The sequence below is a fragment of the Capronia coronata genome (assembly GCF_000585585.1).
Source record: "Capronia coronata CBS 617.96 chromosome Unknown acBCG-supercont1.1, whole genome shotgun sequence".
In the NCBI taxonomy this organism is placed as follows: Eukaryota; Fungi; Ascomycota; class Eurotiomycetes; order Chaetothyriales; family Herpotrichiellaceae; genus Capronia; species Capronia coronata.
The window spans coordinates 3,676,314-3,703,265 of record NW_006912893.1 but is presented as its reverse complement, the minus strand read 5'-3'; the positions used below and the strand labels follow the sequence as shown (position 1 = coordinate 3,703,265).

Sequence of the window (26,952 nt, the reverse complement as noted above, 5' to 3'; positions counted from 1 at the left end):
CATGATGTTCGAGTTGTTGAGGAGGTCCGGCGTCTATCGATCAGCGTGGGAGACAGTAAGGATTGGTACTGGTAGGATCAGACCACAACAACAGTCGATTTCAACGGCTCGGGAACAGCCATTTGACAGCCGTGAATGACAATTGACGGCGGCGGCGGAACGGCTTATAGCAAGCCCCAAAGCCCCACTGTGCTTTGATATCAGTATATATGCGAAGATGGATGACTCCGGGAGGTTGACTCGATTTGATGCATTCAAGCACCGGGATATGCCTGTCGGAGGATCCCCGAGACCAGACAACGACAACAAGTATGGCTGTTTCGTACACCCGGCTGGCTGGTCTTTGAAACCATCGATGAGCTAGTAAGGTGTTGTATGTCGTACCGAGGCGACTGTAGACCGTAGGCAGAGTCTGCTATCTTGTACCAGGAAACCGGGAGACCGCGAGAGAGACCAGGAGAGCTCTGTCTGCCTCTAAGCCGGAAGAACCCAACAAATGATGGTGAGAGACTGACAGGGACCGGGCTGTCGAGCTGCCTTAGCGAGACAAGGCCCTTATCTCTCAATGATCTTTTTCTCCTGTCAAAACGCACTCACTTAGGACTAAACAGTTAGCTCTCAGGCCATATCCTGGCGGGAACAAGGCACGACTCGACCCTGCGACCACCCACTGCAGCGAGGAGAGAAAACGACCAAGGGCTTAGAGGCCAAGACCCTGCCCGTATGCCATCTAGGATCTTGGAGGCTGTGTAAACATGGCGGCGAGTAGGCTTCGTCTCCATCCCTACGGCATGCCATGGCTGTTGGCCGTTGGCCGTTGGCTGTTGGTCTCTGGCAGCAGGGATATGGCATGTACACGTTGGGGATGCTCCTTGCTCAGGCGTCCTCAATCCGAGATCACCATTTACTGCCTTGACGATCAACCCTTCAGTCGCGAACGTGTCGTCCAATCGATTTGAGGGGCGTGCTGATCATCCATCGCAGCTTGGAGGGTGACAGACAGAACCACAGACATGAAATGGGTAGGATGAAGTGCCAGAGTCAGGGTCAGATCCTAACTCTCTTCTCGACACTGACACTGGGGGCGACTATGTCTTGGGTGGTCCCTTCTGATCCAGCACCCAATTTCCGGTCATGGTCTTTCACATCACTGATGTCTTGAATTCGGAAGAGGCCCGAAGCTCTAGAGTGAATGCGGGACATGAAGCCGTGCAGCAAGATGCAGGAAAAGAAAAAAAAAGGTCGGTATGGAAATGCAGCCTCAATGCTGTTCAGCTGCTCGCCTCCACGATCGCCCCATGATCCCCCCAGATGCATCATGTTAATGACAAGGGCATAAACGACCCTGCAGTCAGTCATCCATTTTCTCATTTCCCTGTCACTGCAAGCCACATTTAGCTATGTGCTGGACTGCAGAAGGCTGAGGGGGGACACCTCCCGACTGGTTCAGGAGCTTGTCCGGCAACCCATCATCTATGGAGAGCCCCTGTCCAGTGATGTCCTCGTCGTGGCGAATATACAGTACACCACACCTCTCCTCGGACGCCTGGTCAGCCAACGAAGCTCGATCAGCGAAAGGCAGAGGCTTCGGGATTTCCCTAACCGCCTCGACTGCACCGGGGGGTGCACGTCAATCTTCTTGGTGACCAGCTAGCCACGGTTACTGTGTCATGCGAGCCACAATGGTGGGAAGACACCATTCCGACCTGGCTTCACCGAACGTTACTCTTATCACCGGATTCGACAAGACCCCAGACGTGGATGTGGATGTGGACTTTCTAGGTCTCTACGTGACAACACACCACGGCTCTGATCAACCGAGACTTGCAGGCTGCATTCGGCGGTCCCCAATAGTGGGTAAACTCCTGCTGGAGTAAGACATTACGACGTTGATCTCGACTTGCCCTTCATTGCAGCCGACGATGGTCTAGCTGCAAAGAGTCACAGCCCCAGAGTCTGCACTCGTTCTACACCGTGAACGGCGTGCTAGTCAACGCATGCACTCATGGACATGCGATACACAGAACGGATGATTGACTTGCATGGACGCCTTGGAGATCTTCGGTTCGGAGAGGCATTGCTGTGTTGGACACAATTTGACAGACAGACTGCCAACCAGGCTGCGGCTAGTACATCAAAAATGATTGTTCGCCATCCTCCAGGACACTTGACATACTCCTACTGCAGGAGCTTGTTTCGCTGTGTAACCCGAATCCTCGGAATCCAATGCAGGCCCTCGCAGTGACGGTAGGGCCGTGACTGACTCAGGGTATGCGGCTGTGTCCTATCCAGGCCGATGCAGGCATGTCAGACTGATCCAGGCGCGAATCCCAGGCGACTTACCCTACTCTGGCGAGACCATTGAAATTGCGCTTCTACGCAAGCGAGAAGCCCGGCATGCTTCCATGATTTACCGTTTACCGAAGGTATCTGTACTTTTCTGGCGTCTTTCTCCTTCCGTTGCTTTACCACACCCAGACAGCCGCCGATGTCTCAAGATGTCAATCCTGCCAGGGCTCATGCGTTCCTCTGCAATATCGAGGTGAGTGCCCCTTGAAACCTAGACTATCTTTTCCCATAGCAGGTGACGTGGCCAGCCACAAGTGCAGATGAAGCCGTGATTGACTATCTGTGAAGGGCAAATACCACGTACCACAACACTAGGCTGGTCAAGAAGTCCTCCGCTGCACAAATATGCGACGCGGCAGAGAACGCAGCCCAAGGTCTAGACTGGGGTTGGCACGAGCTGCTGCAAATGCTTCAGGAGCTTTCCGTGGATCGACAGACACTCTGACAATCTGACCAAACTGATTCGCAACCCTGATCCTATGGGGCTTTATCGTCCCCGGATGCAGAAGGGGGATGCCGCAACGCATGGATCGGATGCTGGCTCAATTGGACAACACTGATGCAGAGCCATTGAGCAATCTCAGATCCTTTGCAAGCCGCCGGGCCTGCAGGCGCAATGGAGCCATTCTATCTTCCAGGCTCAGAGTGATATACCTCTTCTCTTTCCACTACCACACCGCATCTGGGGCTCCTTGATCCTATGACCAGCTCCTTCACCGCTGGCGTGAGGAAGGCAGCCCTGCAACAGGAGCTGATTTCTCGGTAGCACGGCAAGGGATGCATTTGAGCGACAAGGCTGAGCCGCTGAGTCAGCGCTGAGTCAGCATGTTTGGTAGACACATGAAAGTGGTGACACAACGTACTTTCGTAAGATGTAGCCAGAGAAAGCATCGAATTGAACATAATAGCAAGGTGACTTAACCTTGCACATTTGGGACAATAAACTACGACCAACATCTCATTGCTCGTTTCCATATGGCTGCCGAGAGCCGTATGCCCAAGTGAGAGACTTCAATCTCGATCGAGTCCCCATATCAGTTCAACATCTTCCACGACTTGCCGCTGGCAACGAGGCTGAAGATCCAACCCGCCGGTGACCCTACGCCATGCTTCGGCCATGGCCCAAGATACTCTACAAACCCTCCAGCGCATAGTCTGGGAAGCGCGCATGCCGTTGGAGATCAGGCTGGCCGCTTCGGAGTGTCGCTCCTTCGATGAAGCTGATCCCTATCTGGTAGGTTTCACGTATCTCCAGTAGCCAGACACTTGAGGCCATGTTATGGATTGCTTCACAAGTCAGGACTTCACAGCTGACCAGTCACCACCCTCACATCTAGATTGCTTATCCACGCCTATCCTATCTTCCATTGCTGCTCCCAAGGCTCCATGCCTTCTTCTCAGCCGCGCTGATTGCGGATGCGGACACGGTGTCTCCCTACGCCGGCTATTTCACCTACGACGATGTTCCCTTAAAGTGGCATCTGCCTGTGGGGCTGCTCTACGACATCTATGTCTTGTCGACGCGGGATACCGGCACGGACAACGCGTCTCCAAGCTCGTTGCCGTTCAAATTGACGTTGCATTTCGCGCTCGATCCGCAAAAGCCAGCGATGCCTGCAACGCCTGTCGTCTTGCATGACTCCTTCATCAACTCGGTCAAGGAGGCAGACTTTTTGAGGTCGGGGACGGCGAAACCTATCATGACGCTGGGCGCACAGGAAAGCAAGGCTCTCTGGACCTCGACCCAGGACAATGACCTGTCGACGTTCGCCAAAATCCATACCAGTCTCATGCCGTCTCCGGGGCAGCTGAGGAACATCCCTCTGCGGGTTTATCTGCCTTCCCCGCCCGACCAGGATCCGAGTAAAGCCCAGATCAAAGTGTTACAGTCGCGCATCCCTCCTACAGTGGCTAGTGCTGGGCAGAGTACGCCAGCTGCTTTACGTGGTGGTGGTGGACAGGCACAGACACTGGGGACAGCCTTGCATCAGCTGATCCCTAGTCTCTTTCCGTCTCGGAGGACTCCGATTCTTGCCACGCCTTTGTTGCATGGAGCGCCGGTACCCATGAATGCGCATTTGGAGGAACTGCTTCGATGGGGGTGTTATGCGGATGGGTGGCTGTCGGTGGTGGTGGCCATGCGTGGATAGATAGAGACTCGCCGAGGTAGCTGCACAAGATCAACCAGCTTGAGAGGTGTATGCAGCAACAGTATCATACCAGAAGGTTGATATTCTTCTACTATAGAGACTGAATGAGTGGTTGGTGACTGAGTAGTAGTACGTAGTAGGACTGTGTACTGTGTACTCACGACTGCGGTTCTGGCCCCGCATCACCATTGTAGCGCAGCCTGATGAGGATGATGAGGAGCCTGATGTTAACCGCCGACGTTCCTACATCCAGTCCCAGCCGACATTCCTCCTCGTCAGCCTGCCGCAGGCTTACACAACATCTCAAAGCGGCTATGGGTTTAACACAAGCCTCAGGATCCTGTTGTTATCAACCTTTCTGATGTCTGAGGTTCCGAAAGTGTCGTGTACAGCGTCGGGCGTCCACCGCTCTCACTCGACCTGAATCATCAATCGACATGCCGCCGTTTCCAGGAGAAGAGACGTTGACAACAGTGTGAGATTCGAGTCGTGCAAAGCACATTGTCATTCTGCGTCTCCTAGTCAGCCTTATACTGACTGCGCATCTGCCTGCTAGATATGCCGACGCTCACACATACTTCAACGCTCCCACTCCGCGGCCCATCCTCCATCGATTCGACAAGTCCTCTTACTTTTACATCTACTACAACTCGACCCGCCAGACAAGTCGAGTCGAAGTGGCCCTTCACCCGGGCACTGCCGACCAGGCCGCTTTCAACGGATACCTGGACAATGTCAAGATCATCAACTCTCACACTTTCCCAACCAGAGTCACGCTTGTGGTGGATGGCGTCGATCCGCCCAACGCTTCACCTGCCACTGCTCGAGCAGGGAAAGATCCAGATGAATGGCGTCTAGCCAGCGCAGACCCAAGAGATCCAGGCACCACCAAATACCGGATGCATACGGTTGACTTCTACTTCTGGGTCCAGGAAGACGCGAGGCTGGTGGTTGACATCTTCCAAAGGCTGTTAGAGCCGCACCAACTTGATATTGACGAGGCACCCGAAACCCACCAGGCGCACGACGTGCTCCACGACTCAGAGCACCATGACATGGTCAGCCCTGTTGTCCAAAACTTGGAACAAGTGGCTATATCTGATCCGGCATATCACAAGGACAACCGCCATGGATCTCCTCCTGACGCTAGGGTCGAGGCTGCTCACGTAGCTTCTCCTCCACCGCCACCTCAAGACTCTGCTCACGCACAAGCAACAAATCCTCCTTCGCCCGCCCCGGCTCCTTTGAATGTCGACCGGACCCCATCATCAATGACCGCTCAAGCACCATCGGCCTCCTCCAGCTATGCTCCGCTCGCATACAATCCAGCCGCTCCGGCCGCACCAGAACCGATCGCCCATCGGGAAGACACGCCGCCGCCAGTGGATGCTGTCGACGGGACAGGGCTCGCGACGGCAGCAAAGCACGATAGTACTTACGGCCATCATCAATCGCATCAGCAGGCCTACAGCGCCGCACTTGGACCGCAGCCCATTTCAACGGGCCAGCATGGACATTACGGATCTCCTCCTCCACCGCCCTCCTTTGGACCACATGCGGCCACGATCCCACACCCGGCATCGGATTCCCCACACGCAACATCTTCACCGCAGCCGTCATTTGGTCCGCAAGCGCCTGGGTCTTCATATCCAACTTCACCGAGGACATCAGTGTCCACCCATTACGGCATACCAACAGCAACGAATGCCACCAGCCCTGACGGCAGCCGACATCCTTCCGTGGCTCCCCAACCTCAACCCCAACTCCATCCCGGACACCAGCCGTACCAGCCTACCACTCAAGACCCAAACGCACATATCTTCGGCCAAGCTGCACCGGTGCAGACCCCCGGCACGCAATTCTACTCGTCTCTCAACGGCCAGCCGCATAAGCCGTTGCAGCACGTCCAGCCTCAGTACCCCGACTACTTGGCCGCAGGACATCAAGCCGCTCCTCTAGGCGGCTATTCCGCGTATCAATATGGCCACCCGCAGCCGCAGCCACAGCAAACTACTGCGACGGCCGGTAACCCGTACGACGTCCATAATCAAGTCTACCGTCCCACCGAGGAGGAACATCATACGCATCATCACTCCAAACCTGCGCGGCCGTCGAGTACACAGCATAAGCCGTCTCAAGCGGAGCGACTGGAAAAGGGGGTGGGCAAGCTGTTCAAGAAGATCGAAAAGAAGATTGGATGACCGACCGAATGGTACGAACGACAAGTTTATGAGAAACGTGGTAATGATGTTTGGCCTTTTGTTCTTATTCAGATCTCATCAAATTGCAATTGGCGCGGTTAGGGTTCAGCAAGCGTTGATGTAGGTGTTCAATGTCATCTCCAAGAGCTGGAATCGTTATCTATCCATCTACTCATACGAGAAGAATATTTTTTGCTGTTGGACCTTACTGTCAAGCATTCGGGATTTGTCAATCCTGGAATGTGGACGACATCTATGCTTTTCTATCCCTCCATTCTCTTGCTGCTTGCAAATTGACGCGACATTAACTTCCTGTCATTCTACGCCATAGAAGTTCTCTGGGCAATGACATGATACATGATTACAGTCCGTCGACGTGCTGTCCCACAACTGTTCGCTCTAACAGTCAATATCTTCTGCTCTCGTCATGCTTCAGAAGCTCAACCGGCGGCAGCGGCGGCCCCCGAGTCTGGAAATATGACGTGCTGTATGCTGCTCGCATATATCCTTTCAAGAGGAAGGACTATGCCAAGACGCTCTGTTAAATGTCGGTCATGATATGGATTGCAGGATACTAGGAGAAGAGGAGAAGACTGGTAACGCTACATCTTGATCTTCCAGTTAAGTTGGAACTTGGAACAATTCTCTATCAGAGGAATGCTGGGCTGCTGAGGTGTTTGTTCCTGCCTTCAAAAACACACCCCTATCACCGCCCTTCCCAGTTTTGTACCACCCACCATACTTGCGGACCGGACCACATGCTCCCAACCCTCACCAACTATCACAATTAGGTCCTTCACTGTTGCCCCTTCTCATTTACAACCCTGCAGGCAACCCTTTCTGAAGAACGAGACGGTCAACTCTCGCTACATGGGACGTGTCGCCCATGGGTCCAAGATCGGATCAATACGACTCCGGGGCGTGATCAAAGACATCCACATGTCCAGCCGCTCCACGGCGTCCTTGCCCTCACGTTGACCCTCATTCTGGACAGGAGCGGTGCCCTTGAGGAGTCGATCCTCCAAGCGCTCAGTGTTGAGGAACTCCGTCATGGCTTTGGCCTGAGGAAGTTTCTTGAGGGCGTCGCCGGAGAGACGGGTGGAAACGCTGCAATGACGACGGTTAGATATATCTTCGTCCCCGCCAGCCGTGAACCGTGGAACGTGGTATAACCAAGGAGATCGTGCAGGCAACAGCTCCAACTCACCATATTGGTTGATCCATTTCCACAGGGGGTCAGGTGCAAGCAGACTACAGCGCGTTAGGGAGGTCGTCTTCAAGGCTCTTTCTTGGAACGTCTGAGTGGTTTTCTTTTTGGTCGGGGATTTGAGCTCCAGGTCTGGTGGACATTGAAGAAACCGTTGCCCTTATATACATGTCCACGTGCATATATATGTGTGTATATGTATACAGTGTCCTGGACAGACATCGGCCAGATGTAACCAGCCCAAAACGTCTGGTAACCGCAGCGATAGCGGGCGCGGCTTTCTTGCTGCCGCGATTTTAATGCAAGCAGACATTCTGTGAGCGAAGCGATGAGGAATTTCGACATGTTGCAGCATTGCCCAAGACTGAAAGGCCCGCCAGCGTGCCACCCCCCAACCAGGGTTGGAGCCTGCAGGAAGTTCGATTCTCACATCCGTCGACACAGGTGTGCCGAAGTCCAATAGTCTAGAATGCATGGCGTGTCTGAAGACCGGAATGCGGAAGGACTGAGAACGGTGTCACTGTCAGCCAAAGACTTGAGAACCCTTGTCTTGTTGCCTCCATGGTCTGTCTCTCTGCAAGTGCAAGTCAGCTTGACCAGGCGATCGGCTCGAGCATGGCGCCGAAGGTCCCAGTAAGCCGCTGGCCATCGGTACTAGTAGAGGTTTGGTCAAGGAACATAGGTAGCCACATACCTAGGTCCTACAGCATCCCCGGGGATGTATAGAGGGACAGCAGCTGGAGGATGCAGCACAAGTGATGAGTGATGGCACGTTTTTGGACATTTTTTCTAGCACCGTCTGATGTTTGTCGAAAGTATTGCATATGCAGTACGGCGTCCTGTCCAATGAATGGAACCCTCCTCCTCCTCCTCCTCAGATCCTGGCTCTTTTTCGCTCTTGTAATGTCGGCCTGGTGGTCCGGTGGATTGCAGGGATTGTGGATATTGGGACCTCGGAGTGCACCCGAGCTTTTCTTCAGTTGATTCCTGTCGGGCCCCGTTATCGAAGAGGTATCTATCTACCTTACATAGACAGGCGTAACGGCGCTGGCTGTTGCTGAGGGGCGCAATGTGCCTCTCTGGATCCAATCATGAATGAATCTGAGCTTCAAGTTGTGTGATGGGGGGGTCAGTCTTTGGAGACTAGCTGGGACTTCCTAAGTCAATCACTCGAAACAATCCACTGGTGATCGGTCGCCTGTCCGTCTGTCGCCTGTCGCCATGAGGATGGAAAAAGCGAGCGGCGTCAGTTCCGACCCGGCGGGGATGCGGGATGCCCCTTTCCGCGGCGGGCGATGGATGGATCTAGGACGCAAGATGACGCCTACTAGGGTATGCTTGACTCGGCGATTCGCAGTTCATACACAGTACTAGTAGTTCTCTGACAAGCGCAGCAACATGCAAGTGATGGGAGACCCGAGTGCTAGTGGCGTTCGAGGACATGGTTAGGCTAGCAGGGAATACTCGCACGGGGGACGAAGAAAAGCTCGTCAGCCGGTAGAGTATGTCATGAACATGGGTGTGGATGTGGGTTGGCTTCCTACCTCTGGCAGAAGGCGCAGGGAATGGAATGGACAAAATGCGCCGTTGCTGGCTGACATAGCACCCCGATCTGATCCTACCTTACCAAACGGTTGGGGACCGGGGTAAGGTTGTTGACCTCAGTGGTAGTGTTGTTGGTCACACAGCATGACTTGACTACCGCCCCTCGACGCCACGTCCAGCCTCACCGTCAACTTGAGCCCTGGTACCACCTTGAGCTAAGGGTTCAGTTCTGTGCACCGGGGCTTCTGTGCACCGGGGCTTCTGGAATGGACAGAATGGTCGAAATGGACACATTCCCCGGTCTCCATCTCGTCGCCATCGAACATGGGCCAGTGTCTGCATGACATCCGCCATTCCCCGGGTCACAGCCTGACACGAGTTGACACCTTTTTATCGTCGAGTCGAGGAAGGGGAAAGGGCAAGGAGGCTTCGAGAGCAGTACAGAGTCCACGACGTCGCCTTAGCTGCAGCATATGTCGGGTTCTTTAATCTCGGCGGTCAGGGACCAGTGCATTCCAACTCGGGAGTCGCATGGGTGTCAAGCAGTCGACCAGGACAACAATATCCTCCAGACAGCCTGAAGCTCGCATGCCGCGGGTGTATACCCGCGAGAAAGATATCCACAATCCAGGGTCGCCGCTTGCGACTATTCGGTTCAATGTCGCAGAATGTGCCCCGAAATCAGGCGCGGTGCCAAAACTCGATCCAGTGGGCTGCGTCCGCCACGCCAGTGTTGACCCTGGATCTAGAACACGGAGAGTTTGGCTTGAGTCGCAAAATTGGTTAGTGAAGCTGTTGGTGAGTTCAATGCTCTCGACAGTGTCGCTTTTAAGACTTGGGAAACTCAGACTGCTTTGCAAGTAACCACTTTGGAAGACGTTTGCGTTGCACTTCTCCAAGCATACTATCGTCCAGGTCAGGGTAGACTTGGAACGTAAGTCCGTACGCCAGGTACGATGATGTTGCTCAGCTTTTGGGTACTCTCAGGCATAAATAAGGTATAGCATAGTTTGGCTGACTGCTCTTCCACCGGTGACTGACTTACTTTCACGTGGATTGGCCAGACGTCGCTTTGCTCATGTTGTTGTTCAATGCTTACACTCAGATATTGCTTTGATGGGCTAGCCTCTTTCTTACCTTCTCTGGGCCCGTCATTCAGGTATCAAATCCTGAGAAGGTGTAGAAACAAATATAATATCTGCCATGGCCCGTCATAAACTGCGACAATAGGCAAGGATTACCCTCGACGCGACAGTCATGATGACAACTCCAAGAGTGGTTGAAAGCTTTATCAATGCAGGGATCAATTCCGGCAATGCAGAGGTCATGGTGGGCTTATTTGCTCCGGATGCCAAAATCACCGATGTCAGGAGAAGCTTCAAGGGCGATGCCATAAGGATCTTCTGTGACCAAGGCATAGTCGGCCACCGTGCGCGAGTCAAAGCATCCAAGCAAGAACTCCAGGCTGATGACAGGGTACCTCCACACCATAATGGATGGAGACTTTGCGGAAGGATTTTGTGTTCACGAGCCTTTCAATATATTCCTGTTGTTCAGGATCACGGCTGACAAGATCCAGCACCTGTGCATGGGTGATGTTGACCCGAAGAGGCCGACCATGCGCACAGTCTATAGTGCATCTGGGAACGCCGTCGACCTATTGTCATCAGTCCGCATCAACAGACGGGAATATACCAGAAGCCAAGGAGGGCTGGGTCCGGGTGAAGATGCAGGCGGTAGGGCTCAAGTTTCAACTACCACGACATCTTCACATTGCGTGGCATGGGAGTGCACCCAATTTGCTACCCCATGATACTTGGTGACGAACGCGCCAGAATCCTCGACGATGACACCGCCGTCGCGTTGTATCCCAACATTGGAGACGCTGACTTCAAGGGCGATGAGACCGTTGATCTAATGAGACATGTCCTTGGAGAGCTGGTTCAAGGAACTCTGGCTGAGAACACCATAGTTCCCCAACGCAATGCTGTAGCCCGGCCCAAAGGTCTGGATGCAAGTTCTGCAAGTGTGATGGGGATCGCCTGGCTGCCTGCCTACCGAATGATGTTCACCAAGGCAAACTTGCGAGCTGATCAGACTGTTCTGGTGCAAGGCTCTTCGGGAGGTAGATCAACGCTGCAAGGCTGTCGAGTCATGCATGTTATTCGAGAATTGACTGGCTGACATTTTGCCCAGAGGTGTCACAACAGCTTTGATCCAGATGATGTCTGCTGCAGGCAGACCAAGGGCTCCAGGATCTTTTGGAGAGTAGGTCCGAAGGCAAGACCGATGTTACGCCTTAGGAGAAGAAACAACGCTCATAACGGTGACCTGCGGAAATAAGAATATTTGTCCGTGATATTTAAACAACTCACCCTTGTTACGGAGCATCTGAATCGCACGGTAACCAATGGAGGTGTGTCATTCGAAGCCAGGATAAAGATTCCCTGAATCTTCCGGCTTGAAGTCAATCTCGGTGCTCTCCACGAAAAGGATGCGATCTTGTTTGTTGTGCCATTCATTGTCGGAAGTGTGATGTCCGACAACTTGGAACACGCCCAATATAGCTGGACGGTGATACGTCGTGATGGACAAGCCATTTGTAGAACCCACGGGCTTCTGCGTGGTATCTGACAGGAACGAGATGGTCTGAGCTCCTTGTTGGGGCTGGACCCATGAACTCTAGATGACTTTTAGATCGATCGAGAGTCATTTTAAGACGGAACCACACCACCACTTTGGACACTTTGGGCTGGTAATGCCTCATCAGGTGATTTGCAGGGTGGCTTGATGTTCGGAAAAGATTCGGCAAGCTCCGGACACTCCCGCGATAGCAAATATAGTGGATACGCTAGACCGCTTGCGGCTTATCGGACGGTTAAAGAGTGGTGAATGCCCCAATGCTCTATTTAGATCCGCTATGACCTAATCTCGAGGGCATAGACCCCCTTATCTCCCATATCTCGTCAATGGACCCGTGGTATATATGACGATCCAAGGGATGTGACATGTTACACCCGTCTTTTCCTCTTCCCCCCGCGTTATTGTCTCGGTCTACAACCTGCTCCATCCTCCTTCCCACGCTTCGGAGTGGATATCAGGTTTCATTGACTCCCGATCGCATCGTCCCCGACATTTAATGACTCTTCAGCTGGGATGAGTATATAAAGACTATCCCACAAATCCACCGATCAGTGGAGGCAGCATCCTCATAAGGAACAACGACCTCAACACAAACACAACCAACAACAACAATCTTGGGTGGTAATAGAAGTCATGTCTCTCTGGACCGGCTTTCCCGCCGGAGTGGGAATGGGAGTAAATCCCAAGCCCCAAACCTGGTCACCACCACGACACCCATTGAAATGCCGGGCGACGAGCCAGGACTTTGAAAGAAAGCTATCGCCTCGATTCACCGTCGCGGAGAAGGTATGATCATTCTCCTTGTTTTGTTTTGCTTTGGTCGGCCTGCACGCCGTTATATGCGTATTCTGACAGACAGTCAATCCAGATGATTGAAGATGTCCCTGAAGATTACGAGGGCGATTCAATTCTCCTCAGGATGCCGTATGAGATCCTCCTCACAATCTACGACAGTGTCGACCATGCACCATCACAAGTCGCCCTAGCGCTGACCTGCAAGCGCATGGCTCTTGTTGCCCGGGACGTTCATCTGTCTCTGGCGACCATCTCCGCCAGATACGCCGGATTCCTGCCCAAACGGATTTTCGATGTTCCGGAGCTCATGGCCCAACTCAAACCGTGGATGCCGGCCGGTCTACGCCTCTGTAACCATTGCTTGACCAACCGACCTCTGCGCGATGAGTACTGGGACACGGTCGAGGGGTGCGAGGTCAGCAATTTCTGGATCCAGAAGACCGGTTGGAATTTCCATGACGGGAACTGGCATAAACAGGTCCACGACATCTGTCCTGCTTGTCATGTCTCTTGCACTTTGAGTGATTATGTCGATTGCGATGGCTGTCGAGCTTTGGGGCGATTGGGCGATATTGATTGGTCTCGTGTGTTGGATCCGTGGCGGCGCAGAATGGCGGTAACTTGAGGTGGGAGGAGAGACTTGTAATGAAAACTATCCCTATATTCGGTTGCATGACCACAGAGGAGGTGTCAGCCGATGGTCAGCCAATGGCTAGCCGATTGTTGACTCTTCTGACTCCCTTTTGAAGTGGTACCTGCTAGCTCTTGCCGTTGCAGATGGTGGAATTTCAACCAACCAAGCAATGACCAAACTGAACGATCGTCGGCATTGAGCTGTCCTGCCGCCAGGGACGGTATTTTCGAGCGAGGAGACCGATCGTTGGTTCGCCCGACAGTCTGACCCATTCACGCAGGTTGAGCACTTGACCCGCACTACGCTCTGCTCCTTGACGAGCAACTCCTCGAGTTGCAGTCTCGTTGGAGGTGCCGTGTATCACGCGGCGCATTAACCTTAGGGCTGCAGCCGCTGCGAGCGGAAGAACCGAGAGGAAAGGCCGTGACTGCCGGCTGAGAGACTAGCCTTATTCCTCAACGGAGGACGTCAGCTGAGATACCAAGTGAGGCACTATTGGTGAATGCCTGGTGCTGAGAGCGTGCTATTTGCGCCAGCGTTGTTGCCATGTCATCCGCCCGACGGGCCTCGTGTCCAACCCAGTTACGGTGGGCGAGGACCTCAAAATGGGAAGACGTGGGGGTTGAGATTGCTCGTCATCGTCGAAGGACAGTGCTGTTTACTCGGCGCATCTTCTCTCGACATCCGTACAACAGACACTTGTATGCCTAATGCTTAATCTCAATTCAAAAGTCCATGAGCTCATCATGCATGTTGCCAGCGAGACATGCAGGAGCGATCGATTGGGAACTCAAGCTGTCACCAGTCACAGAATGTGTAGTTCTGTCGCAAAATGAAAACCGTATTTTTCAACGACCTCTGCCAGATGAAAGGGTTGCAATAGGTTATACATTGCAAGGCTCCAGTGCAGCCTCGTTAGTGCCAATGTCTTATCTTATCTTATCGGAGCCGGCTAGAAGTTTCTCCTAGTAAGCGGCACTCTCCGTACTACGTATCATAATATGTAGATAGTGCTATAGGCACGGATGCTGCCTCGGCTTTTGAGGATTGCTCATCGCCTCACACTGCAAATGTAAAGAACATTTCCACAATCATGTACAATCCCTCCTAGGCCACTATATTCCGCAAGTGTGCTGGGCGTCTCCCGACGGTTTCCTCTTGTCCTTCACCTTGGTCAAGTCTTGATCTCTTCCCACCAGGGTCGCTTGATTGTGAACACTCTCACAATGGCGGACGCCCTCTGTGGCCCCTCCAATCCGCTCCAGAACCTCCAGAAACACAGCCAGGCCGATCGAACCCTGCAACAAGACCGTCTGGTCGGACTCAGACAGTCTCCTGGACAGGTACAGTAATGCCAACATCTAATTGAGTCGGCCCCATTGTGGTGCTGACACGATTCGCGCATTCTAGGGCTTTCGTACCGCCGACCCCAGAGCAGGCTCGCTTGATGCCGAATTCCATGCCTTCGAAAATGCAGCACCCAGCCCGTTCCAACTCCAGCAGCCCGAGTTTTCTGCGCCCCAGCAACCCGTCTTCCATCCGCAAGCATCGGGAGCAGCGCCAGGATGGGCTGCGGACTTCAAGCGGTTGAGTCTCAACAATTCACCTGTGCCGGCAGGACAATTTCGAACCGAAGCTCCTCTGGTCAGGTCAGCCCCGGGAGGATGGCAGAATGAATTCATGCGGCAGAGATCAGGCGCCGGCACGCCAGTGGCCCAGGGAAAGCAGGTGGTCCGAGATCTGCCGCCGCAGCAGATGATGAACATGAACACGAATACCAGCATGTTCGCCAGCCAGTCATCGATGATGAACTACTCGCAACCGATGTATCAAGGCACGGGGGCATATGGTGCGAGTTCAATGGCAGGACTAGGACAGCAACAATACACGCAGACGTCGATGACGATCGAGGAACAGTATGCCGAAGGGCAAATGTCGCATGAGGATTACGAAGCTGCATTTGCTGAGGCCGTGGCGCATGCGCAAGAGATGGACCAGCAGCAATTGCCCCAGCAGGAAGAGACAGCACAAAGCCTAGAACAGCTGGCGGAGATGAACCAGACGGAGTTGCCCAGAATCGGCTCGGACGCCATCAACTACCGAGAACAGGTGGAGCGGACAGCGGACCAGGACACCCGTGACGCCGACGAGCTGGCTCGTACGGCTGGGCTGCTGTTGAACAGTGTCCAGCACGACATGAGCACGAAGTTCCAGAACTCACAGTTCCTAGACCTGATGCGTCGCATCCGCGACCGTGAAGTGAAGGTTCAGGATAACGACTTACAGACAGTGGGCCAGGGTCAGGGTCAGGGTCAGGGTCAGGCGTCAACAAGCACTATGTCTACGTCCCAGTCGCAGCCGACAACGGCAGAAGCCTTCTCGTCTATGGATGGGCAGAACAGGCAGCAGCAGACCTCACAATTCCAGTTCCCAGACATGGACAATGTCTATGCCCCGGACTCGAACACGCAAATGACAGACGACGAAGCCTTGGATTCGAATCTAACTGCCGCCGCCGCAGCAAGATTTCGCTCGCCATATACAACTTACGGCTTCGAGGATGATCAGTACCCAGCCATGCAGCCGCAGAACCAGATGGACGCTCTTCACCCGGGCGGTAAATGGTATCCGGACCAAAGCCCTCGGCTGCAGCGAGTCGAGATGGAGACGGAGATGTCTGGAGCCATTCCCAGCGGGCAAGCCGATGGTGATGACGGAGCAGGATTAGAGAGGATGATCTCCGCAAGTGATTTTGATTATCTTGATGAAAGTGCCGGTCTCTCTAGACGGTTTGTCCGAGGAGGTGAGACGGGTGCTTGAGTCAGATACATTGAAGACTGGGACTGAAGATTGAAAATTAAAGATTGAAGATTGAAGGCTGAGGATTAAAGATCAAAGATTAGAGACTGAAGACTGGCGAGACAGCTATCGTCACTCAGCGATGGGGAAGGCGTATAGATTGCAATTTGCGATACGCTTGAGTAGGTCATAGCGAAATATTCCCTACCTTTCGCAGTCCAAAATGCATAGTAAGGCAGAGCATAGCAGTCTGTAGCAATGAAATAGACCTTTGTTGCTCTTTGTCACCATGGTCGTGATTGACGAGGATACTAAGACACTGACCGGCATTGGTTTGTCAATTCCGGCTACAATTTTCAAGGTGTTCCTATTCCTAATTCCTAATGTTCGTTCTGCTCTAGCACACTTTCCAGCCGAATCCTTGTCTTGTTTTGCTATTGGAGACTATGAGGAGCGAGCGAGATGCGTAGCCAGTCCTGCCAACATGATTCCTCACTCTTGATGTGGTTGTTGGTGCTGCTCTGAGTTTCCTGGGTTTCCCACGAAATGGATAGGAGAGGACGCCCGTTGGACACAAACAATAAGATGGGACTCGAGGCGCCGCCCTTCCTGTGGAGAGGGTTTGTCGTCGATCCAGGCAGGTCAGGGGGAAAGAAAGGAGGTACAAGCCCAAGCCCAAACCCAAACCTAAGCCCAAGCCCAAGCACTCCTTCGATGGAATCAGTGACCAGCGACCAGGAGATCACAATGAAAGAATGATCATGAAGACGTGGTTTCAGTGTTTCTCTTTCTTTCTCCCAACGGTCACGTAGCGTGGTCCAGCGATTCAGCCAGCCAATGAGCCATGAGCCATAAGCCATAAGCCATAAGCCATTGTCATCCCAGCACAGCACAGCACAGCACAGCGTGAGACAAGAAGGCGAGAGCGAGAGAATTTCGAAAGATCTCTGTCTGCGTCTGTGTCTGCGGATCAGCACCAGAAGATGAACGGCCCTCTTTCCAACTTCTGGCCGCGGACGCCCCAAGTATCTTGATGTGCTGGATGCGCTGCACTGCCGCCGCCTGCGTCCGGCGAATCCGTATCCGAAGAATATTCGTCCGTAGTGTTGAGATCACTGCTGTCAGACTGATCTCCGTCGACGGCCCCGACTCCTCCAGCTGCCTCATCCAAGATCTGATCAACCGGCCTGCCATCCGCATACAACTCCATCCCGTCTCCGGAACCCAGCATCCCGCATCTCCACCAGCGGCCCATCATGATCTTGCCGCCGGGCAGAACCACTCCCTCGTACGCGTAGGCATAGTCCATATCGTTCCAGTCGAGGTATTCGCTGAGGCGGAATCGCTCTTCAATGTCTTCGATCACGGCTCTGTCCATGCGCGCTGGGTCGCGCCAGTCCGGGTTGGACATGAGTTTCTGGTGCAGGTACATTTCGAGGTGGGCTTCGAGGTCAGCGGCATCGAGATCGGCAGGGGGTTGGTTGTTAATGTTGATATTGTTGTTCCCAAAATTCCATGCCTGTTGTTGTTGTTGTTGTTGTTGTTGCTGCTGCTGTTGAGTATTCTGTCCCTGTCCCTGTCCAGTCTGAAGTAGTTGGCTAGTCACCACAGGACCGAATTGACCTCCAAATTCCTCCTCGGCGTGTTCCAGGACTTGAATCAGATACCGTTTCGAGGGCTTGTACATGACCATGGCGATGCGACTCCAGCCGGGAATACCGCCGAGCGGGCGAGCGTCAGGACTGAGTTGATCCATGTTGGGTGGCGTGACCAGCGGACCTGGAATGGAGTGGACGATCCCGCGCAGCCGCAGTGCAAGGTAGGGATGGTATTTAGGCAGTTTGGGAACCGTCAGCATCGCTCGCGATACGGCCGATGGGGTCGACCCATAGATTTTAGGCTCGAGGGACTCGGAAGAAGGAAGCTCGACGAAAGGCGCCAGACCGCGGATATACAGACAGGAAGCTCCGTCTGCTGCGCTTGGAATGGTCTTTTCGAACGCCGGGATCGCACTGAAGATGGGCGACCAGAACCCGAACAGCTCGTTGTCCGTGGTCACGGAGAAATCGAGTTTCATGGGGTCGACGGTCTCCCAGTCTTCGGCGCAGCTCTGCATTTCCTCCAGGCCCTGGCGGTCCCTCGGCCACGGAAAGACGCAGCTGTAATGGCCATACCACTGCGTCGCGAGCGGCGGCAGTCCTTCTTTCAGCGGCTTGTCCCATTTCTTAGCTGTGCTGCCTACGCTCAGGAGGTCTTTGGCCATTTTGGCATATGTGTTTTCTCCCACCATGGTCCTTGTTCGGAGCCCAAAGGTCACATACCTCGTGCTGGCCTCGATCAGGTGTCGATGCCAGAAGTTGCGGATATGCAGCAGAGCGTGGGTGTTTAGTTCGTAGCGGGCCTTGAGAGGTTTCGGTTTGGGAGCGATAAATGTTCTGCGCGTGCGCAAGTTGAAGAACAGTGTCGGTTGGCTGGCCTGCGCCGTCTCCTCGGGTCTGTTCTCTGGCTCGGGATTGCGACGGAATAATGTGCTGAACGCCTTCTCCCAGTTGTACACGATGGCCAGATTGTAGTTCTCGCGCGACGAGTCGACCGCACGCGCCATCTGCGACTCAGGCGATAAAAGGAGGTGCGAGAGAACGAGCTGCAGCGCGTCGAAAAGTGGGTGTGCTTGTCCATATCTGCGACCGGGTTTGGGGTAGAACCAGCAGGACAGAAAGATCCGCATCCATGACGAGGTGCTCAGAGAAGCGAACACTGCGAGATTGCGCGATGTTGATGGCGGAGGTAGATGTGGTAGAGGTTGATGATAGGCTTCTGGGAATGAGGTCAGTATAAGCACCAAGGAGAACAGAGATGTCGCGTCGCCCGTGTCCATGCACTACCTTACTTACCGAGCACCATGTCCTTTATGACCTCCAGTTCCGCCAGCAGTCGTTCGTCGTTCGGGAATGTGAATCGGACGAAATGCTCAAGCACATACCGCCTCACTTGATATGCATAGGCATATTCGCTCACATCTTTCACAAACGCGTGATCGTACTGTGAGAGAAACCTCTCTTTCCAAATCGCCGATGACGCCGGTGCAATAGCGTTGGCGAAGTTGCTTGAAGTCTCAATCAGGTTGGCTAGGTCACGGTCGGTCGCGAGGTGTGCAACGATATGGTTCAACGTCTGTCGTCGTCGTCAGTCAGTCACAATATCCACGAGCAAGGCTGCGTGGCGCAGGACGCACCTCGACGGGGATCTTCTCGAACGTGCTGAGCGCAAACTCAGCCTGCTTTGGTCGCTTTGATATCCGCTTTGATGTTCTCTTTGGCGGGGTTGGACTGTAGTCTTCATTGTCTGTAGAATCATCACTGGTCATGTCATCTTCAAGGTCGGAGAGGGTGGTTGACTTTCTCTTGAGCGACGTCCCTGAGATACGACCGACAGCAGGCGGGGTAGTAAGTGAGATTTGGCCGAATCCTGATTCAAGAGAGAAGTCCATGGCACCCAGGTCTTCAGGAGGCTCAGATAGATCAGAGTCAGGGTCCGACAAAGTATCAAAGAAGTCTGGCAGTGAGGGAGACATGGCGACTAGCTGAGGCTTCAAGAGCCCTGGTCGGCGAGGTATCTTGTCAACAGCATGTAAGGGTGGTGCACCACACAAAGTAGAGGATCAAGTCAATGCAGGTTGTAGCGTTGTGGGAAGGGGATTGTTGCAAGTCAAAATGGTGAAGCATAGCAACACAAATTAGAGATCGGCTGGCAGTGAAGTGAGAACATGAGCAGTGAAGTTGAGTGACATTTGGCCCGATTATCTGTAGCATACTGAGCCCAGAATCCATTACGCCCTTTCGCCGATACGCTTGTTGGCCAAGAGACCTCTTCCTCTGGCAGATATTGCTGCAATCATCATAAACCGGGGGTCTTCCTCATTTGCATCATTCATGGCGTCGTGCTCGTGGCGTCTAGAACATCAGTCCGAGTAGAGCGACGAGGTAAGACAGTATTCCGGCTCCCGTAAAGACATGAGGGTTGACATTGCTAGCAACATTGCTAGCTGACGATGAAGCAGACGCTGACGAAGTAGGCGTACCAGGGATACTCGCGCCGGAGGCTTTCGAAATCAGATAAATCTCACCAGACGCATCCGAGGACACGTATATCCGGCCCTGGGGATCGAAGGCCAGACCGACAGGACGGAAACAGTTGTCTGGACACCCTGAGTTGTCCTCATTGGCAAAGACATCTCGAGCTGCGGTGGTACTCTGGAGGTTATCCACAGGGTCCCCATTCCTGTCAAAGGCGACGACAGAGACCTTGTAGCCCACAGGGTCTGTCCGGTCCCAGCTGCCGTGGAAGGCAACCCAGGCTTCTTGACCACTGTTGTTGAACTTGATATCCAGAGGGGCCATGTGTGCTTGGAACACCAGACGCGCAGGCTCTTGAACAGCGCAGTATGCGTCCGTTCTGTTCTCGTTGTTTGAGGCCGAACTAGCGTCTACGGCATATTGACTGCCCACAGACAGGTTGCCGTTGTCGGGCAAGTCGTCGACGCTCCAGGCAGAGAAGCACCAGGGGTAGCCGAAATTCCGACCTTGAGAAGCATACTCGGTACCGTTCAGGTAGCCTAGGAAGTTCAACTCCTCGGCCGGATTGTCCTCATGGATATCGACACCCATGCGGGTCATCTGGTCCGCCGAGTTCTCAACTGACCAGATTCCTCCGCTGGAGGGATGTTCTGCGATTCCGACGTCGTTCCTTAATCCCCAGCCTAGTCGCAATCCGTCTGAAGCGAAGTCATAGGCGGTATCGGTACGGTTCCGCAAGTTGAAGGCCTTGACCTGAGAATGGCCCGATGCCAGGCTTGCAGCATCAAAGTCGATGTTGGAAGTACTTCCTCTGGTGACCACGAGCATGTCTGGTGCGCTCTCCGGCAGCAACAGAGTCCGCGTTGTGTGGTCACTTCCAGACATGTTGGTCACGAGGTTGGTACGGTCCGAAACGGTCCTCGAGGAGCTATCATAATTCCAGGAATACACATCTTGCGACGAGGATGCATACAGAGTCCTGCCATCGCTTGACAGTTCTATCCCGTGGTTAAGCTGGACGATGTCAATGACCCGGAGAGACAGCCAGCTTATGGGTACCTACGTTCAGCGCCGAAGTAACGTCAGAAGATGTTCCAACAGAAACACAGCCGTTGTCTTCATTGATTGTATGGGCTGAAATAACACCTCTTCCTTGTTCCACCACCAACAAGTTTCCTGCTTGATCGAGGAGAATTCCACGAGGTTTTGACAAGCCCGTCGCAACCACCTGCATATGAAACCCCGATGCGAGAGAGGGTCGAATGGAACCTGACGGGGAGGGACCGCAGCTCGCGGATGACTGAGCAAGGCACTGCGAGGGAAGGATCGCGATCAGAGCCGCGATCCAGGTAAAGCGGGCCATGATTGTTCTTAAGGATCTAAAGCTACCGACAGCTGGTGCGAGGGACAGACGGTTCAAGGAGGACGTGCAGAGTAGAGTCTGCAGTTCTTCTTGCGACAGGCAACAAAGAATGGAGACATGATGCGAAGCACGAAGCAGATTATCGGCCAACGTTTATACCAGCACAGCAGTAGATAGAGTGTGAGTGATGAGGGTTCCATTTCCACTATTGCCAGGACCAACTCTGGGACGATGCCGAGAGACAAAGGCATCAATGATCTCATAGCTCTTCATAGCCTGACCAAGAGACAAGGCTTGTCGTCCATTCAGCCACATGACAAGCCATACTAGTAGTATTAATATGGGCCACACAATCGCCGCTGCCGCGACAAGCCGTCAACTTGAAGACCGTGTCCCAGTCAGTCCACTTATCTCGCCGCTATATCCGCCAAGACTGCCACACCACCACAGTTCTTATAGAGATCTAAGGTATCCATCAACACTGCAGTACGTAAAATGGTAAGAATGCCCATGATTTGCAGGACGGACAATGGCAGGGCTCAGTCAGTATGTCAATGTGTTCATATGGAGGAATTGTAATACCAGCTCGTACCAGGACTGCTTCTATTGAGATGTCTATCTTCAACTCACAGCAGTATCGTTATCGTGAGCGATTAATGGGCTTGCACAACGCCCGCCTCATTTGCTTGCGCAGTGATCTTCTTCTTGTATGCATTGACATCGCCGGGGAACTTCTCGACTGTGCCCTTGTCACACACCCACAGACTGGTGCACACGTTCTGCAGCATGGTCACATCGTGGCTGACCATCAATACACCTCCCTGGAACTGCTGCAAAGCCGTCGACAGGGCATCCATTGCCTCAATATCCAAGTGATTGGACGGTTCATCAAGCACCAGGATATGTGGATTGGTCAATGACAAACAGGCAAACGCAACCCGGGACTTTTGACCTCCAGACAGCAATTCGAGCTTTTGCAGGCCCGTCATCCCCGTGATGCCGAAAGCACCCAGGTGGCGACGATATTCTTCGTCCGTCCTGCCAGGATAGTTCTTTTGCATGAAGCCCACCGCCGATGTATTCATGTCCAGCGCATCCACATGGTGCTGCGCAAAGAACCCAATCCGGAGACGAGGATTTTGACTGATCAATCCCGACGAGGGCTGAAGCTGTCCGATCAGCAGCTTCAAGACGGTAGTCTTACCGGCTCCGTTGGGACCCACAATCCCGATCCTCGAGTCCAGCTGGACATCCAGGTCGACGTTCCGTAGCAGAGGTTTATCTGGGGTGTAGCCAAATGCAACATTGGACATTTGGATGATGGGAGGCGATAGCTTCTCCACGTCGGGAAATTTGAACTGAACGGTATACTCGGCCTCGGGTGCCTCGAGGATTGGCATCTTCTCGAGCTTCTTGATCCGAGATTGCGCCTCGGACGATTTGGCGGCATTGTATCTGAATTTGTCGATAAAAGCCTGGAGATGGGCTCGCTGGACCATTTGGTTCTCGTATTCACGTTTGGCAGTCTTCTTTCGCTCTTCTTTGGTGGCGTAGAATGAATCGAAGTTGGCTCCCTTGTAATAATCCAGCCGTTCAGAATGTTGATGAATGATGTCTGTGGCAACCTCGTTGAGGAATGCACGATCGTGGGAGACGACCAGGACCGTACTGGGATAGGTTTGCAGATAGTTGGCCAAGAAGGTGATCGACGGCACATCCAACATGTTGGAAGGTTCATCGAGCAGCAGCAGATCGGGCTCACAGAACAACGCCCTAGCCAGGGCCAATCGCATTCTCCAACCACCGGAGAATGTCTTGGTGGCATATTGTTGGCGCTCAGGCGAGAATCCCAAGCCGGCCAAGATGCTCGCGGCGCGGGATTCTGCCTTGTCAGATTCCATTTCACTGAGTTTGGCCTGGATGTCTCCCAAGGTCGTGTCAAGGCCGTCCTTTTCCAGATCGATGCGAGCTGCATCCTGAGATGTGTCTGCCAACTTCGATCGTTCCGCCTCCAACGCAGTGAGCTGTTTGCTTATCTTTTCCTGTTCGGCTAGAAGATGCTTTCGCCAAACGTCTGCATCAAGGACTGCCTGCAAAGCCGGTGTGTCGTCTCCCATGATCTCCTGTTCCACGTGAAGAATGGATATGTGAGTTGGGATCGCCACTTCACGCCGACTCAACGCACGCAGTAGCGTTGATTTACCGATACCGTTCCGACCGACAAGACCGTACCTTCGACCATAGGCAAGCGTGAGAGATGCGTCGGTGAGAATGCGTTGTCCACCAATAGCAATGTCAATGCCGTCGATCTTGATGTCTTTGCTCTTTGATTGGGCATCGGCTCCTAATTGAAGAGGGTTGATTGCCATGAAGAACTCCTCATAAGACTGAGTGCTGTCTGGCTGCTCCAGTAACCGCGAGGCCTCATATTCGACATTTTTCATGGTCTTCTTATCTTGCTTTGCACGGATCTTCCGCTCGGCCTTTTCGAGTTTCTTCTTGTCCACCTTGGATTCCACCTTTCGAGAATTGGCAGCCTCCAGGTCGACTCCTCCACTGGTCAAACCCAGAGTAGAAGAGATGTTCCGCTGCGAGCTCACCTGGATCGTTTGCTCAAGCTTCTTCGCTGTGAAAGGCATCTGCTGTCTCTCCGGGTCAACGCCATTTGCGTCATTTAACCTCGAGAGGAATTTCTCCACCAGATTTCTGATAGAGGCTTCATTCTGCTCGGAAAAGTCCCCTGAGGCGGACACTAGTAGAGCAGTTATGGTATCAAGCGCTTCCGCTTGGGGAGACTGGCCAGAAGGCTCGTCTTCAGAGAAGTAGAGCTTCGAAGCATGATTGAGATATCCCTGTAGGGGTCATTAGCAACTTGACTTAGTTGTATGCATAGGAATACTGGACGGAGCAAAGCCCATCAAGATAGAACGTCGAGGGATGCCCATGAATCGCCGGTAGATAAGGGGACTGGGTTGCCAACATACCACAGAGTATTCTGAAAGGACAGGGTCAATGTGAGGAATTTGAGCCTGAATTTCGGCTTCCATCTTGAGCGTTGTTTTAAATTCGAGCTTACAGATCGTCCAGTTGGAAACGCTGCTAGGGGCGGCCGGTATATGAGTGACAAGTGGCTGCCACGTCTTCAGGGAGACCTTGTCCTAGTACCTTAAGGTAGGTAGTTGATGAAACGTGCGTATCTAAGGTAACCAGCTCGGCAAGACTTTGATATGCACAAGTATATAGGCTCAAGGAAGAATCTAGACAAGGAATGATCGAGAGGCGCTAGACGAGATGTGGCGTGGCGAGACTCGCTCAATTTCAAATGGTCAGCTTTCGATTCTCCATACTAAAAGTGGTCGCCACCATAATCGTAGTTTACTTGAAATCCTCCCGAAATTTCTTCCCAAATTGGCAGGTCGCTTAGCTCAGGTTAGTTGGCGCAACGTGCATTGCGAGTCTAGCTTTAACAGTTACTAACATCTCGTCCAGTTGGTTAGAGCGTAAGCTTGTACTTCTACATCCGTCACCAACCAAAATACTTACGATAGTCATAGGTGGTGCTAATATCACTCGATCTGAGTGTCGAGCTGTGGTATACGCCAAGGTAAGACTGAGCAGTGTATACTAGTGGTGGTTTATCCGTTGTCTAACACCTTTCAGGTCGCGAGTTCGACCCTCGTAGTGACCATCACTGTCTTTTTTGTCATTTTACAATAAAAGTGGCTTACCTAAGCTTCTTGGCGTGACCGAGATCAATCCGCGTTATGTTTTTGTCTATCATGGTTTCAAGGCCAAGTAGGCCACCTTTTGGTATGTAGGTAGTCGTTCACAAGAGCAATATCTTCTTGTCGTCGCCTATACGGTGATCTACTACCTACTCCCGGATTCTCTGCGTACTTGAGTCAAGATGAACTTGCCCATCTCTCTTCCCTAGAGCCATTCTTATTCGATTTGGAGACGCGTCGATCATGGGGACGTCAATCGCTGTGTCAGTCTATTTTATTATATCCGTTACCAGATTCTATCGGACTAAATCAAATTTACAAGAGAGGAATACCTTCATCAGTTCGCATCTTTCTAGGTCGTGGTAAGAACAGTTGCAGTGGCTTCCATCCTTTCGGTGACTCTCACCCTTCCATGACCCCTATATATGGTCGTCGAGCCGTCAAGTTATACGGCATAAGCCGCCTTACAACACGTCGGGCCCCAACAGCGTCTCCTCAACAGTACCTAAATTACATGACCATGATTCCTCCGGTCAGAGGCCCTGCAGTGAAAAGACAGGAGGTTGTGCGAATCCTGCGTAGGTACCTATGCTGGCCTATCCCACGTTGCTACCAGGGGTTTGCGGGTTGAAAGATGCAAATAATCATACAGGCATATCCTCGCCAAACCGCCCGTCTCTGCATTAGTTGATTGCGCGGATGACTGTCGCCGCTTCTGCGAGAACTTGAAGGCTTGCGAGAGACTGACATCTCCCGGTCACCTTCTTATATTACCGTCCAGACCCAGCTGATACAGCGACTAAGGAACGAGCCAGATATACGTGCGAATGAAGAGCTGCTGGCTGGCTCCTCAGCGTGGTCAGTCCGGTATATAATCGATGCTTTGCTCGGTCCCGTCTACTTCGATCGGCGACTAGATTGGAAAGATGGAAAGATGGGCCAGCGAGACGCATACCACTCCCGAGATTGATGCAGCAGCTCTCGACGCAGGAAACGCATGCATGTTGCCACCCAGCTCCATGCCTCCGACGTCGACTCTGATAGGAGTTGTCTCGCAAGCACGGACGGATTCCTTGGTACCGTCCGGCCTCGCTTATATATATATGATGCGGCGCTGCGGACTCTGGAAGTCTGCGCCTTGCAACCCGCATACGCATTGCAGTGCTGCAGTCATGAAACTGGGGGATTTTTGCCCCCGGCATGTATTTATCAGTAACGGCTGGTTTTGTAAAGCACGTTGGCCCTCTTACCCTTGGTCAATGATACAGAGTGTATGCCTGTGCAGCGATTACAAGCTTGAAAGCACGGCTTTGCTTCCCCGCAGTTCTTCGTCAGTCAGAAGTTATACAAAAAGCTGAGAAAGCAGGCGGCTCATCGATGGATCACATCATCCACTTTTACCGTGGATGAGAAGTTTCTCCATGCACAGCTAGTCAAGCTGCCATCGAATTGAGATCGAGTGTAC

General features: G+C 53.0%; 9 protein-coding genes across 9 annotated transcripts; 5 read left to right on the top strand and 4 right to left on the bottom strand.

The window, feature by feature from the left end:
* Positions 1–3,466: 3,466 nt before the first annotated feature.
* On the top strand, positions 3,467–4,499 carry A1O1_01310 (uncharacterized protein; the record flags this gene model as incomplete). The annotated part of the gene is made up of 2 exons (XM_007722223.1): positions 3,467–3,583; positions 3,687–4,499. The coding sequence occupies 2 exons, from the start codon at positions 3,467–3,469 to the stop codon at positions 4,497–4,499; spliced, it is 930 nt and encodes a 309-aa protein (XP_007720413.1).
* A 437-nt stretch (positions 4,500–4,936) lies between these two features.
* A1O1_01309 (uncharacterized protein) lies at positions 4,937–6,700 on the top strand (the record flags this gene model as incomplete). Its single annotated transcript, XM_007722222.1, has 2 exons — positions 4,937–4,974; positions 5,056–6,700. The coding sequence occupies 2 exons, from the start codon at positions 4,937–4,939 to the stop codon at positions 6,698–6,700; spliced, it is 1,683 nt and encodes a 560-aa protein (XP_007720412.1).
* An 866-nt stretch (positions 6,701–7,566) lies between these two features.
* On the bottom strand, positions 7,567–8,252 carry A1O1_01308 (uncharacterized protein; the record flags this gene model as incomplete). The annotated part of the gene is made up of 2 exons (XM_007722221.1): positions 7,567–8,066; positions 8,219–8,252. The coding sequence occupies 2 exons, from the start codon at positions 8,250–8,252 to the stop codon at positions 7,567–7,569; spliced, it is 534 nt and encodes a 177-aa protein (XP_007720411.1).
* A 3,009-nt stretch (positions 8,253–11,261) lies between these two features.
* On the top strand, positions 11,262–11,636 carry A1O1_01307 (alcohol dehydrogenase; the record flags this gene model as incomplete). The annotated part of the gene is made up of 1 exon (XM_007722220.1): positions 11,262–11,636. The coding sequence occupies one exon, from the start codon at positions 11,262–11,264 to the stop codon at positions 11,634–11,636; it is 375 nt and encodes a 124-aa protein (XP_007720410.1).
* A 1,092-nt stretch (positions 11,637–12,728) lies between these two features.
* Positions 12,729–13,515, top strand: A1O1_01306 (uncharacterized protein; the record flags this gene model as incomplete). Its single annotated transcript, XM_007722219.1, has 2 exons — positions 12,729–12,881; positions 12,964–13,515. The coding sequence occupies 2 exons, from the start codon at positions 12,729–12,731 to the stop codon at positions 13,513–13,515; spliced, it is 705 nt and encodes a 234-aa protein (XP_007720409.1).
* A 1,235-nt stretch (positions 13,516–14,750) lies between these two features.
* On the top strand, positions 14,751–16,344 carry A1O1_01305 (uncharacterized protein; the record flags this gene model as incomplete). Its single annotated transcript, XM_007722218.1, has 2 exons — positions 14,751–14,867; positions 14,935–16,344. The coding sequence occupies 2 exons, from the start codon at positions 14,751–14,753 to the stop codon at positions 16,342–16,344; spliced, it is 1,527 nt and encodes a 508-aa protein (XP_007720408.1).
* A 949-nt stretch (positions 16,345–17,293) lies between these two features.
* On the bottom strand, positions 17,294–19,897 carry A1O1_01304 (uncharacterized protein; the record flags this gene model as incomplete). Its single annotated transcript, XM_007722217.1, has 3 exons — positions 17,294–19,140; positions 19,218–19,497; positions 19,559–19,897. The coding sequence occupies 3 exons, from the start codon at positions 19,895–19,897 to the stop codon at positions 17,294–17,296; spliced, it is 2,466 nt and encodes an 821-aa protein (XP_007720407.1).
* A 379-nt stretch (positions 19,898–20,276) lies between these two features.
* A1O1_01303 (uncharacterized protein) lies at positions 20,277–21,762 on the bottom strand (the record flags this gene model as incomplete). The annotated part of the gene is made up of 2 exons (XM_007722216.1): positions 20,277–21,413; positions 21,463–21,762. The coding sequence occupies 2 exons, from the start codon at positions 21,760–21,762 to the stop codon at positions 20,277–20,279; spliced, it is 1,437 nt and encodes a 478-aa protein (XP_007720406.1).
* A 653-nt stretch (positions 21,763–22,415) lies between these two features.
* On the bottom strand, positions 22,416–24,809 carry A1O1_01302 (ATP-binding cassette, subfamily F, member 3; the record flags this gene model as incomplete). The annotated part of the gene is made up of 2 exons (XM_007722215.1): positions 22,416–24,614; positions 24,747–24,809. 2 exons carry the CDS (start codon positions 24,807–24,809, stop codon positions 22,416–22,418), a joined length of 2,262 nt encoding a protein of 753 aa, XP_007720405.1.
* Between the last annotated feature and the right edge of the window lie 2,143 nt (positions 24,810–26,952).